A 14,776-nucleotide genomic window follows, 5' to 3' on the forward strand; every position below is an offset into this window, starting at 1 on the left:
CCAGTGCACAGATTGTTAACACAACCGTTTTTGTCTCTTGTGCGGCAAAGTAGCACTCGCTGTCGAATGTTAAAACGCCATTGCCGGTTCACGTGAACAGACTATATTGATAGATGTGTGTAATAGCCCCATCTCTCGAAACGATTCACTGCAAGGAAACAAGGGTAAATAAATTTAGCTCGACCTTCTTCTAAAATAAAACTGTTATTCGATGAGTTGTTCGTTCTTCAGCACGTCTCTCCTCTTTTATACATATACTTATTTCGCGATGGAAATTGTAGCATTCTACATTTTCATCAGAAAGTGAGCTTTCTATATACTTATGCTGATTTAGGGTGCGAGTTTCAGTAGCAGGTTCTGTAGTTCAGTATTTTTGCGTTTAGCGGCTCAATGTGCTTTGAAACCCGTCCACACGCAATGATTTGTCTACTCACATAACTTCTGCGCAGACAGATCGTAGCATGTGAACAGCAGATTTGCGCATATATTAAATAAGACAGGAAGTTGAAGATTACAGCAAAACTGTTCATATCTGTGGGTTCAAATCATATTGGCGCAGAGACGAATAGTAGCGCGTAGACAGGAGATCGACGCAAAGCTGACGCGTGAAACGCTTTTCTCCATCAAGGATTACTGCGATCAAGGCAGCTGTCTATAATTCTTTAATAGAGAACATAAGAGCAGTTGAGCCTTTGGATCCGTCCAACGATCTGTCTGCACGGTATTTGCAAAAATGTTTGTGCATGCAACAGATGGTTGCAAATGGGGTATGCTCACACAAATCAACTTCCAATATATTGCTCGCCGGCCATCTAGAGGTGCGGAAAGGAAATTTCAGTGGGTGGCAAGCGATTATGCTCTCGTGACCCCAAAGCTTATTATTTACTCAGAATTAGAAAAAAAAACACAGAAAGACCACTTAATCGAAGGCAGCTTTCACACATAAATTTACTTCACGATTTGCAGACTGAACGCAACGACTAGTGTAATTATTTGCGGATGGATTTGGAAATGTATAATTACCTATCGACGCTCTTAACTCTTTGTATAATAAGGAAAATGCTTGTTATGGGGAGGGAAATTTTCTCCACATAAGCCGCTAATAGTGACATTAAGATTCGTGGCAACAGGAAAGAGCTACAAGGAACTACAATTTTCTATTGTAGTTTCGAAACAAGCATTTAAGGATAGCATACCCAGAACATGTGAAACTAATTACGCTGTCCTGAAAGTTGATTTCACGAAGGTGAGTAGAGTATCGTAGCCTAACTCAATTGCGACAAGTTAAAGATGCCGTTTTTTCAGGTTTCGACGTGTTGGAAACGCGGTATATTCCTGTACTTGTGGCCAATAAATTATAGTTTAGTTTTTTCTGAGTCCGGATTTTCAAGTCCCTGCCTCAAGTCTACCAGCAACCTGTTTATGTCTTTTGCACTGGAATACAAAATTCCCTCCCAAACTCTAGACCACAGGTTTTCACAGCCCACTTTGAATGCTTTAGTTCTTGTACTGTAGAATATATTGTGGATTTGTAGCGATCGAGGCCAGCAGTTGAAAGGCCAGCAGTTCAATGCAGTGTAATGCACCAGTGTTTCAAGTGTGTCTCGTGCCGCAAGTGTTCGATTTCGTGCTGTCAAGATAGTCCCGTGCCAGCTGCAAGGAGCACTGTGTTTTGTCTATAAATCCCGTGTCGTTTACTCTTAGTGAACAACAATCTATTTGTTCATGTTTACTCTCTGTTTAGTTCTGTGATTGGCATAGCTCTTAGTAAGGGGTCAACAAGAGTCTTATTCGTTCTCTCGCGAGATTGTCTTTGTGTACACAGCATCTAAAAGACATTCTATATTATTTGACCTACGAATTAATAAAGTCGTTGTCATACCAGCAAAGAATATACCGTTATTTATCGTAAACTAAGCAACCTAACCGGTTGGAGAGGCCATTACTCACCCCTACGGGTAAACTGGTGACCCCAATGTGGTTTACGCCTGTGTGATGCACAAATTAAAGGAAGTACTAGTGCAGGATGAGAAAAATCCGGCAACGGCCAACCCTGCTGTGTCCAGGCTCGCCATACGATTGCCGCCCTTCTGGCCTCATAACCTGGCGCTTTGTTTTGCTCAGTTGAAGCCAGTTTTTTTTATCTTGGAATAACTACCGACGCCACCAAGTTCGCACTGGTTGTGAGACAACTTTACCATCAATATGCAGCTGCAGTACAAGATGTGATAACTTCACCGCCTGAGACTGGTTCGTAAGACTGTCTCAAAGCAGAGAGAATCCACTGTGCAGCCGCTTCGCAAGAAGAACGCCTCTGCCAACTCCTGACGCAGGAAGACATCGGAGATCGTAAACCATCCCAGTACTTGCGGCATTTGCGATGCAGGATCGACGCTGTCACGGTACTGGTGAGCCTGCTGAGAACCATATGGAGTAGTTGGTTGCCACTTGACATTTAAAGCAATCATCGTGTAGTAATCTGACATGTCTTTAGACGCAGTGGTAGAACTAGCAGACAAGGAGTAAGACACCATATCATCGGCGCCCATCAGTGTAACAAACACATTTGCCACGGTATCGTCCGCCGACTACGGCGCTCTGGCGGCAAAGGTGGACGTACTGACGCAGCAGAGCAGGCAGTTATTAACTCGCCGTGACCCACGCAACAACTGTGGCCTGGCTGCAGCCGGATGTAGATGTTGCATCCGATTACTGGCCTGAGACAGGACAGAAATACGTGATTGACACCAGCTCTAATCTGTGTATCTTTCGGCAAACAATGCTACACTGGTGTAGACTGTGTACGTTATTCTGTCTAGCTGTCACAGACAGTTCTTCAACAGCGACGTATCACAAGCAACGTTTCGAGTTGGATCCTGGCCTACACTGTGTGTTCAAGCGGTACTTCACGATTGCGAAGTAGTGTGTAAGCCTAGGGACCGATGACTTCAGTCGTTTGGTCCCATAGGAACTTACCACAAATTTCCGAAAAAATTTCTATGGCGCCCTTGTGGCGACTATAGAGCATTTAACACCCATATGGTGTCAAGTCGTTATCCAGTGCCTTTATTCCACAATTACAACTATGTGTAGAGTGCTGGACTGCACCAAGGGATTCATTCAAATACCTGCTGCTGAGGAAGATATATCAAAGACGGCCACAATTACCCTGGTCACTCTGTTTGAAAGCAGATTCAAAACATTTGGCTTCAAGAATGCCGCACAGACATGGTAGAGATTTATCGATTCAGTGTTATGAGGCCTGCCATTCTGTTTCGCTTACCTTCACGACATATTTGTATTCCCAGCCTCATCAGAAGAACATCACCAGGATCTCATAGTTTGAATATGGCGTTGTGCTGAACACAGTAAAACGTATTTTTGGTCAGTCACAAATCAATTTTCTTGGCCACCGTCACTACCTGAAAAAGTGAGAGTCACTCTGAAGATATCCTGGCCTTACACAGTTAAGTAGCTGCGACGATTTCTAGAGGTGTTAAATTTTTCTCGGCCGCATCTGCTTCGGGCAGGAGAAATTCAAGAACCATTAATAGCTATGATCGCAGGTCCAAAATGCAAAAGGAACACAGCAATAACTTGGACAGGTCGCATGGCTGCTGTGTTCAAACACGTAAAACAAGCGATAGCGGATGCTACACTGTTGGCACACCCTGATCCAAGCGCGTCTTTAGAGTTGGTGGTAGAAGCGAGTCAGGCGGCAGTGAGTGCTGTGTTGCAGCAACACGAAAATGATGCATGGTAGCTTCTAGCCTTTTTCTCACGGAAACTATGAACATCTCAACAGAAATGAAGCGCTTATGGCCATAAAATGTTAGCAATATACTTCCAACCTCAGCTGGAAGCCCGTGAGTTTACAGCCTTCACTGACTACAAGCCACTCACATATGCATTTCGACAGAACAACATCAACTGTTCACTGCGGCAACATAACCAACTTATGTTTATCACACAGTTCAGCATAGACAACCAAGAATATCCAGGACCGAGAATGTGGTAGCAGACTATCTTTCCTGAGTCAGTAGCATCTCCACTATTGACTACTCAGAACTCATGGAAGCACACTGTAGTGAATGGGAACTGCAAGAGCTGATGCAGGAAACAACTTCATCGTTAGACTTGCAACTAATCAACATTCCTGGCACTGACATCAAGTTATACTATGAAGTATCAACACCAAAATCATGGCCATTTTTACCAGCTAAGATTTCGGAAGAATGCTTTAGAAATTTTACACAACCTATGTCACCCCAGTGTACCATCCGTGATACGCCTCATTACAGATCATATTGTTTGCCTAGGGATGAAGAAAGACTGCTGCAAGTGGGTGGACATGATCTTGTGTACAATGTCAGCATTGCAAGATCAGCTGGCATGTACAAGCGCTGATCGGCAGCTTTCCCAACACTACCATTATGTGCACAAGGATGTCGTGGCATCACTACCACCTTCAAACATTCAGCAGTACCTGCTGACAATGGCTGATCATTCACCTGTTAGAAGAAGCACCTGTGGACAACATCTCTGTGGAAGCTTTACCGCATGCCTCCATGCTAAACTGAATATCACATTTCAGCTGTCCTGCACGTTAAAACAGACTGTTGGAAGCAGTTCGAAACACAATTGCTCGCCAAGCTGGGAGCATTCTGTGACATGAATCATCAAAAAACAGGCAGCTACCACCTGGCAAGCATCGGAATGATAGAATGTTGGCACCAAATGCTAAAAGCAGCCCTAATGTGCCATGCTGCCAGATGGACATAAGCTCTGTCAATGGTTCTGCTTCGCCTACAGAAGACATACAAACTCGATCTGGACAGTTCTTCTGCAGTACAGATGTACAGAGAGTCGCTAAGATTGCCTAGCGAATTTGTAGATGTGTCTCTGCAGCCTGATACAGACCGATGCACCTTTGTTGGTCGCCATAGAGATCACATCAAGAAGCGCTGACCTCCACAGCCGTCCAGACACAGAACTGTTGCCATGTTTGTCTACAAAGACCTCGGCATGTGCACACACATAATGTTAGGAACTGATGACGACAAACCAGCCCTACAACTACCATACATTTAGCTGCAGTGTGCTGTCAAGAGGGGAGATCGAATCCTGGATATTCTGATCAACGGCAAACAAGTTACTCTTACAATAGGCAGGATCAAACCAACACAGGTCTTCAGCGCGCAGCCAGTCACCAACACTCAGTGGAAAGAGACTTGCTCAGCACCCGAATAGTGGGACAAAACGGGAATGCGTGCACTTTTGGTATCAAATTTATATCAAATTAATTATACAAGTTAGTTAATTAAGCAATCAACTATCCACCCTCAATGATGTGATGGGTTTACCCCAGCCAGTACATGGATCGAACTCCCTTCCCTCCCCCTACCTCTGGAAATGGCAGGAAATCGAAATTCTGGCGGGAAATTCAAAAAATGGTGGGAAATTCAAATTTATTGGCGGGAATATCAATTTTTTTTATTTTCACCTTGAGATTCGGTCCAATTTATCTAGTTCAGAACACCATCACCTGAGGACGCTGTTGGCCCTCCCCCACTGCCCTAACCCTCTTCCCAACTCCCTGCGCTCCCACATCTGGAAATTGGACGGAAAAGGACTCAGTCTGTGCTAGGCTGCTGGATAGGACAGAGGTAAGTCTTTATTTTGTATGCAGTGCAGAATATTGTTTATTTAGATAATTTGAAATGATTGAGCACTAGACAGTAGCTCCCTCCAGTTTCGTGAACAATTGCTGGATGTGGAGTGCATATTTTCGCTATTAGTCTAGCGCTAGAGAGTTGGTCCAGTCAGTCGAGTCAGTCGCCCTATATGGTAAGGATGGGTAACACTGATAGGACAGCAAGTTATCACTGAAGTACAGGGGAGTAGTCTCCTGCCGATCTACAAGTGAATGGGTGCAAGGAGGAACATAAGGATACGTAATAATAATATTAGAACAACAACTGACTGTCCCACTGCGCCTGTAAGACTCTGCCTTCATATACAGAACTCTTGTAGCAACATCATTTGCGGGTGAAAGACACTTATACGTAATTATGAGTCACAGTTTGCATCCTAACCAACACAAACATGGGAAATATATCTTACAATATTTTTTACGAATGTGGTGCTCATTATATTACCTGAACACGGTGTCTCAAGACGAAAAAGAAAATGGACCAGTTACCTCCATTCTAGTCCAGGGCCATCTACTAAGTGTGTTGTGTACCTGGGACAGCCATGTGCCGTGATGACTATAAGTGTCAACCTCTGCTCGCCTGACGCCCTTGAGTTCACTCCTACCGCTAACTGTGAAACAATGTGGCACAACTTGGACCAACTGGAGCTCCATCTCTGGCATGGACTCATCAGTTTAAAAAATCTGAAATACGGATGTCGTTTTTTGTCAATACAACTCGAATTTCTCATGTGAAATGTAGATTCCCTCATTTTATACGAGGTATTTCAAAAAATGGTTCAAATGGCTCTGAGCACCATGGGACTTAACATCTGTGGTCATCATTTCCCTAGAACTTAGAACAACTTAAACCTAACTAACCTAAGGACATCACACACATCCATGCCCGAGGCAGGATTCGAACCTGCGACCGTAGCGGTCATGCGGTTCCAGACTGAAGCACCTAGAACCGCACGGCCACTCCAGCTGGCAGCTATTTCCGAACATAGAAGAAATGACCATACACACATCGCTAAAGTATCGTTACTTGTTGTGAAACTCATGTAAAACACTACGACATAGGTTATATTTCCTCTGAGTATTATCTCATCAGATAGAAAACTATCTTCTATTATCGGCTTAATATCTGCTACACCCTGCATCACAGGACCAGAATATGAAACTCATTTTTGGCTCGTGGTGGAGTGCTACGAGCATGCTCTACCTTTGTCACAAAATGCCTCCTCACATTCGAACTCCCTCCCCTTAACTCTCAAGGTTACTGCACATAGAAGTTGTAAATATCAGGTTTATACTATGTATCACTTTATAAATTCGGTAATATAGATAATTTCACTACGATGATCATCTCTCTCTCTGAGTAGGTGGGAGATTGAAATCCGTTAAAAGATCTCACTGCAACGAAAAAGTTCTGATTACCGCTCCCACTCTCAAATCATATCTGTGGTACTCTCACTCCCGCTTCCACCCGTCCGGCGGCACGTCACTGATATGAAATTGATAAACTAATTAATTACATTAATCATAAGAGTCCCTTTGCATGGCGAGTAATTTTTTCCTGCAGTCGGATTACACTCGTCAGGTAACCATTACAGACTCTTCCGTGTATTCTCACAGGTTAAGTAGTCGCTTCCTCTGACACCAAAATGGGTGGTAACCGTTATCAAATGGCTGAAGACATTCAACGCTAATTGCGTACTGTCTCTCGGTTGTCTTGTCATGCTGGTGGAAGTAAGCCACTTAAAATTCTGGTATACTCCTTCCAAACTAATCGTGCTGAGACATGTCAGTCTATGGGGGAAGCAGGATGTTTCACCCCCTTATCCACTCCCACGACGCCTCCACCATCTGACTGCATGTGAACAGCTGCCACCACCACCAGCAGGTTGCAAACCTCCACAGACACATCAGGGCTGTACCACTCTTGCCCAACAAACCCCTGCTTGCTGGGCTGGACCCTCGTAATACCAGACTCGCAAAACTTTTCTTATCCTTCACAGTACAACTAGGTACTCTAATGTCACTGGGGTAAATACCGGGATGTTGAACAATATCTTCCCCCTCATCCCTCCTGCAAACTGAAACTACCTGAGATGTGTTTTTGAAATATCCCAGAAAGGCTGATTCGGTGAGCAATAACAAAATACCTATCTACTGACTGCCACATCCCAAACGTCTACGAGTCTGCTGATCAAGGTTTCCCTTAGAACACAGCCCTATAGAAGCGTTCCACCAAATTAGTGGGTGGATGCTTGGAGAACTCAAATAGTAATCCCAGGAGGGAAGACGATTTCTTTTCGAGGAACACTATTGAGAACCGACGTCTGTAGCTGACTGCAGAAGGATTCTACTGCCGTCAACATTCATTTCACATAAGGACCACGAAGATAATATACGAAAAAATTAGCGCTCATAAGGAGACATATAGGTAACTTTCTTCCTCACTCAGTTTGTGAGTAGAACAGGAAGGGGAATAACTAGTAATGGGAAAAACTATCCTCCACCACCCTCTGTATGATGGCTTGCGAAGTAAGTATGTAGATGTAAATGTAAATTTAGTCTGCCTATTAAGAAGTCTGTCCTTCCATTTATAGGCACACAAAACTCACAGAAGAATGTTGTCTATTATTTACCGAGAAAACAACAGGAGGAACTTCTGATGCTGATTGTCTTTCTATAGAAATCTTCGTATTAGCCCATACTTCACTCATTGCAGTCACTTCACAAGACATACTTGCAAGGTTGTAATATGATTGCTCTCAATACTAAAAGAAACAGTATAGAGCTCACGTCTCAACTCTTATTTCGTCAGAGTATCGCTTACCTGCCGTATTCTCAAGAATCTTCCAGTCCTCAATATATAGCATTTGAATCCACCTGATTTCGATGAGTAAGAGATGTCCCCTGCCAAGTTACAGGTCCCTGCTACTCCTCTTGAAATCCTGTCACATTCTGGAAGCACTATTACATTAGTTAGAAGGCTGACAGGTAGAGACATATCACAATGAGAAAAATGTCATTCTACCATATAGGAGGAAATACACAACCACGCAGAGTATATGCAGGCTGCACAAAGAAATACAGAACCATAACATGTACAGTTCGTCGGTATCGAATGACAGTCTATAAATATCACTCTGTAAATGTTCATATCCCTTTTTCGTGTTCCTATAGTTACCATGTGAGAAGTGCAACAGTGTAATAGTGTTCAAGACTTCACTGACAGCAAAGTGTATAAAGATTTTTTTGCCTTTACTGGAAGAAGACCATATCGACTATCAGCCACAAGGAGAGGGTTCCTGTGTTGTTGTCTATAAGCAGTTCCATACATTGCTTTTTGCTGCAACACATTAAAGCAGTGTATGACTACAGATGTCTACACAGCCATACATTTTTCTACTGTGACTTCGAGATCTGTGTCAGAAGATAAATCAATGTTAACACATTTCCAACCATTGACCCTGACAAAAAGGTGTACATCACATGGTGTAAACCATGTTGCTCCCACAACACTGAGGATGGTTGAAAAAAAAAAAAAAAAGGAAGGGGCAGGGTTTATTATCGACAAAAACGTGGGATGAATCGCAACATATGGAACCTGAAAGTCTGTGGCATTGCGGAGCATTTCCAAACAGCTGATTTCTACATTAAATCTCATCTTCCACATTGACAGGGTGGTAGATGTCTCAGCATTTCATTTTGAAGAGACTAAGAGCATTGATTCCTCATATTGCAGCCATGTACACGGACACTGTTTCAGTGATGGCCATCCCCAGTAGGTGTTACTTCCACCAAGACACTCTCCATGGTAATCAATATTGTTCCAGCGGACAGATGAGATGGAAAAGACACTGTTGATATGGGACGAGGTACTGTAATAAGCACCACAGTAAATCAATTTTATCAATTTTACCAATTTTTCCGTAATTTCAAGGCCAGCCAGTGGCACGACAACATGTTTCCCTATTTCTGCATCATAACCAAACCAGCCTCCCCCCCCCCCTCCCCCCGGCCTCGTCCACTATTTTTCAAGTACTATAGACAAGACTGCAAATGTAGATACTTAACTGTACAGTACGTCCATTCATGGTTAATTCTCAGATACATATACCAAGGTACACAAGACAGCATCCTATATCAAGGCAGATAGGTTATCTACATACTTCTAGTAATTCTACCAGAGTACAGAATTTAAGATTACGATTGGCCATCTTTTCCTATTTGGAAGGATGTCACAGAGTATTGTTGCATTCACAGAAAAAAGTTAGAGATTGACAGATCTCCCCACAATGTCTTTGACCAACGCTTCCTGCCACACTGTCACCATTATCATTTGCAACTGACCAGAAATAGGAGGCTACTATATCTGCTACATTCCACATCTTCGTGAAGGAACTGAGCGAGCTGCTCTTCAGCGAGGACTCCTCTACACCGGTCTTAGTCCTGGCACCCATCCAAGTGCACAAGATCTCTTTAGATGCATGCATGTTGTGGAGGCAGGCTCCACTTATCGATGTAGATATGAGAGTTTTGTGGTGATATACCAGAAAGTTAGGAAGAAACATTTGGTTAATGCTTGATGGATCTCCAGATGGGCGGAATTTGAAGCATTTTACGTAAATCAGCTGTGATATCAATTCTGAAGTATTATTCTAGTGTCTGGGGTCAGTATCAAGAAGGTGCTGGCAAGAGAGAAATGATCATAGAACATAAACATATGCACTCCTAAGGCTAAACAGCTCTGCACTTAAACATGTTATAATGTTAAAGCCATGTGGTTTCCAAAATATTAGTAATGCAGACTGCAACATTCATAATACTCTAATGCAGGACATATACATCCAACATCTGATGTACATCCACCCTACAAGTTTTCTCTCCCACTCACTACAGTGAAAAACTTTAAGATAATGAAACTACTTTCTTCTGCACCAAAGGAGAACATAGATTCTTTGTGATATACTTTCAAGAAGTGTACAGCGCCCAGTGCTCACATACGCTTATGGTTTAGTAATAATGCTATGCTCATATCAGTCCAATGAAATGGTAGCCAGCAATGGAAAATGCATCTTATAAGGAAACAGACAAACGCATAGTAGCAGTGTCCGCCATGCGAAATTACGCACTGTGTGGCATTAACTGCACACACAGGACAACTGTCAATCAAATGTACACACATAATGTTTGAGGACTCACAAACCTCTGCCAGTGACTTAGAAAAGAAGTTTCAAACATTTTCCATGAATCACTTGTGTCAACAATTCTGAAGTATTGTTCCAGAATTTGGTGACCATACCAAGAAGGTATTGGAAAGAGAGAAATAATAGCGAAACATAAGCACATCCCAATGTCTACACAGTTCTACACTTAAACACGCTATAATCCTAGAGCTGTGATGCTTCAAATATATTAGTCAAGTGGAATGCAATTCTGTTAATATTCCAATGTAGGAAGTATATTTCCAGTGCACAACGTACGTTCTCCCTGCAAGTTTCTCTCTGATAAACTATGCCAACAAACTGTAATCTGATAAAACAATTAACCTTGCACACCAAAGGAAACATCAATTCTTTGTAATATGAACACTATATAAGTTTCTGGATGTGTATGACGCCTGTTGTTTATGACGTTCAAGCCCAATTACGGTTCAGAAATTACGACATGTTCAGAACAGTCCTATAAAATGACTGTTGGCAGCTGAAAATGCATAACATGAAACAGCAACATCTTATGAGGAAATGAACACCACAATCAGTAGCCAGAGGGGATGTAACAGTCTTATAACAGTTTACCACAGCCGATGTTAACCTTCCTGTTACCCTCAGAGGTCATGGCCCGATGTTAGGTTGTACTACCCATGTGCAGGATAATATGGCCGTTTCACATTGGTACGTCTGCAGAATGCGAATTAAGATGTATGTATGTATGTAGCCTCGACTGACATCTCTGCCCAAACTCTTTGTCTTTAAATATGTCTGCTTGTGTCTGTATATGTGTGGATGGATATGTGTGTGTGTGTGCGAGTGTATACCTGTCCTTTTTTTCCCCCTAAGGTAAGTCTTTCCGCTCCCGGGATTGGAATGACTCCTTACCCTCTCCCTTAAAACCCACATCCTTTCACCTTTCCCTCTCCTTCCCTCTTTCCTGACGAAGCAACCGGGGGTTAAAAGTATATGTTGCGAAAGCTCGAAATTTTGAGTGTGTGTCTTCTATTGTGCCTATCTACCAGCGCTTTCCCATTTGAGGTTTTCATTTGACTCACCCTCATACCCTCATATGTTATATCTAAAATGCGTGAGTTCATGCATACAAACTAATAGTCTAACACTAATTTTCTATCAATACCTGTCAAGGGGCATTCAATAAGTAATTCAACAATTTTTTTTCTGAAAGCACATTAGTTTTATTCAGGATTACAGTACACAATGTTATTCCTCACTCTTTTGGTTACAAATTCCTGGTTTTCAACATAATCTCCATTTAGTGTGATGGCCTTTGCCATCTTACTGGCAGGGCCTGTATGCCCCCTGGTACTACTCTACAGGTCAACATCAGGGTGAAAGTATTGTTGCATCACCCATCATCCATATACTCTTTACCACAGTGTGCACCCTTCATTGGGCCAAAGAGATGAAAGTTGGAAGGCATGAGTTCTGGGCTGTAGGGTGGATGAGGAAAAACAGTCCAATGAAGTTTTGTGAACTCTTCATGGGTGCGCAGACTTGTGTGAGGCCTTGCATTGTCATGTAGGAAGAGAAGTTCATTTGAATTTTTGTTTCAATGAACACACTGGTCATTTCTCAAATAACCTGAAGCCAGCACCTCACCTCAAATGTGAGTGTCTGCATGTTCCAACAAAGGAAACACAGCTGCGTGCAGCCGGCTGACATGCAGGAGAGCAGACAAGTTTCTGCAACATTATTGCAGTGATGACAGATGCCTCAGTGAATGACTCACCATGATGACTGCCTGGTCTCCATAGACATCCTGCAAGTGCCTATGAATATCTGTCATAGTACAGTTTTCCACCAAAGAAACTCAATGACAGCTGTCTGCTTGGAATACACCTCCATTACAGAGGCCATTCTGAAGGCAACATATAGCACTGCCACCAGTTGGAGCTCCATGACACTATAAGGGATGAAGTGAGAATATTCCACAACATCACACAACAAATTCAGTATTTCTTCAACCAGAATTGGCTGATTAAGAAATGTGTTGCATTACTTATTGAATGCTCCTCGTATTTTATGCGAGTGCAATCTGACGGTATGGTGTAAGCTAAAGGCCAAAAAATGTAATAAAAAAACACCTATAATCTCCTGTGCATGTTAAAGACCAAAAAATCAATTTTAAAAATAATATAGCCCACTCTTGAACAGACACAGTACCAGTATTTGGAAGAAAGCACAGGCCACACTCATACACGAGACAGGTTGTAGAAACTACTGTCCAATACCCAAGACATCAATTTGTTGTAGAATCTTAGAAAATATTCTGAGCTCAAATGTGATGAGGTATCTTTAATAGAATGACCTTCTTCATGCCCACCAGCATGAATTCTGAAAATGTCAATAATGCGAAACCCAACTCGCACTTTTCTCACATGATCTACTGGAAGATTTGCATCTTGGCAGTAAGGTAGATATAACATTTATTGATGTTTGAAAAGCATTTGACTCAGTACCACATCTGTGCTTAGTATTAAAAGTACAGACACATGATAGATATCAAGTGAAATTTGTGGTTGGGCTGAGGGATCTCTTGGTAGAGAGGACATAGAGTGTTATCTTGGATGGAGTATCATTGACAAATGTAGAAGTGACTTTGTGTTTGTCACAGGGAAGTATGTTGGCACACTTCCTGTTCATGTTGTATATTGATGACCTTGTGGACAGCATTAATAGTAACCTCAGAATTTTTTTAGCTGACACAGTTATCTTTAATGAAATGCTGTTTGAAAGAAGCTCCATAAATATTCAGTGAGATCCTTCATTTCAAAGTGGTGAAAAGATTGACAACATACTTTAAATGTTCAGTTATGTAAAACAGTGCATTTCCCAAAATGGAAAAAAATGTACGAGGGTTGGAACTTAAACAGTGGCAACTATTTTTTCACAAATGATACAAAAGAGTTACATGTTTGCACCAGTTACTGTCTTTTAAAGTAGTCACCAGCAATGTGTAGAACCCACTGCCAGCAATGTGGAAGGTGTAGTATACCATTAGCAGAGCCTGTTCCGTTGATGGTGCGAATGCAGCGGTCTACTGCCTGTCAAATCTCTGGAACAGTACTGAAGCGAATGCCACAAAGTGGTTGCTTCATCTTTCGGATCAAATCAAAGTCACAAGGACTTAAGTCTGGGGAGTATGATGGATGGTACAGTACTTCCCAATCCCATCGACTGAACAGAGCAGCCAAAGCTTGCCCTGTATGTGCCCACACATTGTTGTGCAAAATGATGGGTGGGTTGCACAGAAAGTGTCGCTACTTCTTTCGCCAAGCTGGTCACATGTGATGCCCCAAAAATGAACAGTAATACTGTGCATTGATGGTCTGCCTTGGAGGAATGTAATGCGTTAGGATAACACCATCACAGTCATACACAAGAATCATCATAACTTTAGACCACTCCATTTACACCATCAATAGAACAGGCTCTGCTAATGGCATACTATGCCTTCCACATCACTGGCAACAGGTTCTACACAATGCCGGTGACTACTTTGAAGGACAGTAACAAGTGCAAACATGTAACTCTTTTGTATTGGTTGTGAATAAATAGTTGCCACTATTTAAGTTCCAATCCTCATAGTATCATATGACTATAATATCAGTGAGTTACAGTTGTAATCTGTCAACTTATACAAATACCTGGTTGTAACAGTCACTTTCTATAAACAGGTTAGAAAATTAAAGATATTGAAAAATAAAAGGGTGTGAAGGAAAGGAATAGTTACTGAAAATAAATGCTTAGACCAGAGAAATTAAAGTAATATAATATGGAATGACAAAAAAAATCTGCTCACAAACCATGGCAGGAGAAAACACAGATAAAAGAA

General features: G+C 42.2%; 1 protein-coding gene across 1 annotated transcript in view; it reads right to left on the minus strand.

Annotated features, from left to right (window-relative positions):
* Positions 1–4,295: 4,295 nt before the first annotated feature.
* LOC124594632 (ankyrin-1-like) overlaps positions 4,296–14,776 on the minus strand; it is a 29,505-nt gene continuing 19,024 nt past the window's right edge. The window contains exon 6 of the mRNA XM_047133001.1: positions 4,296–4,511. Within this exon, the coding sequence (XP_046988957.1) occupies positions 4,296–4,511 (216 nt within the window). The remainder of the gene's footprint in view (positions 4,512–14,776) is intronic.

Source organism: Schistocerca americana, chromosome 2 (assembly GCF_021461395.2).
Source record: "Schistocerca americana isolate TAMUIC-IGC-003095 chromosome 2, iqSchAmer2.1, whole genome shotgun sequence".
Taxonomy (NCBI): domain Eukaryota; kingdom Metazoa; phylum Arthropoda; class Insecta; order Orthoptera; family Acrididae; genus Schistocerca; species Schistocerca americana.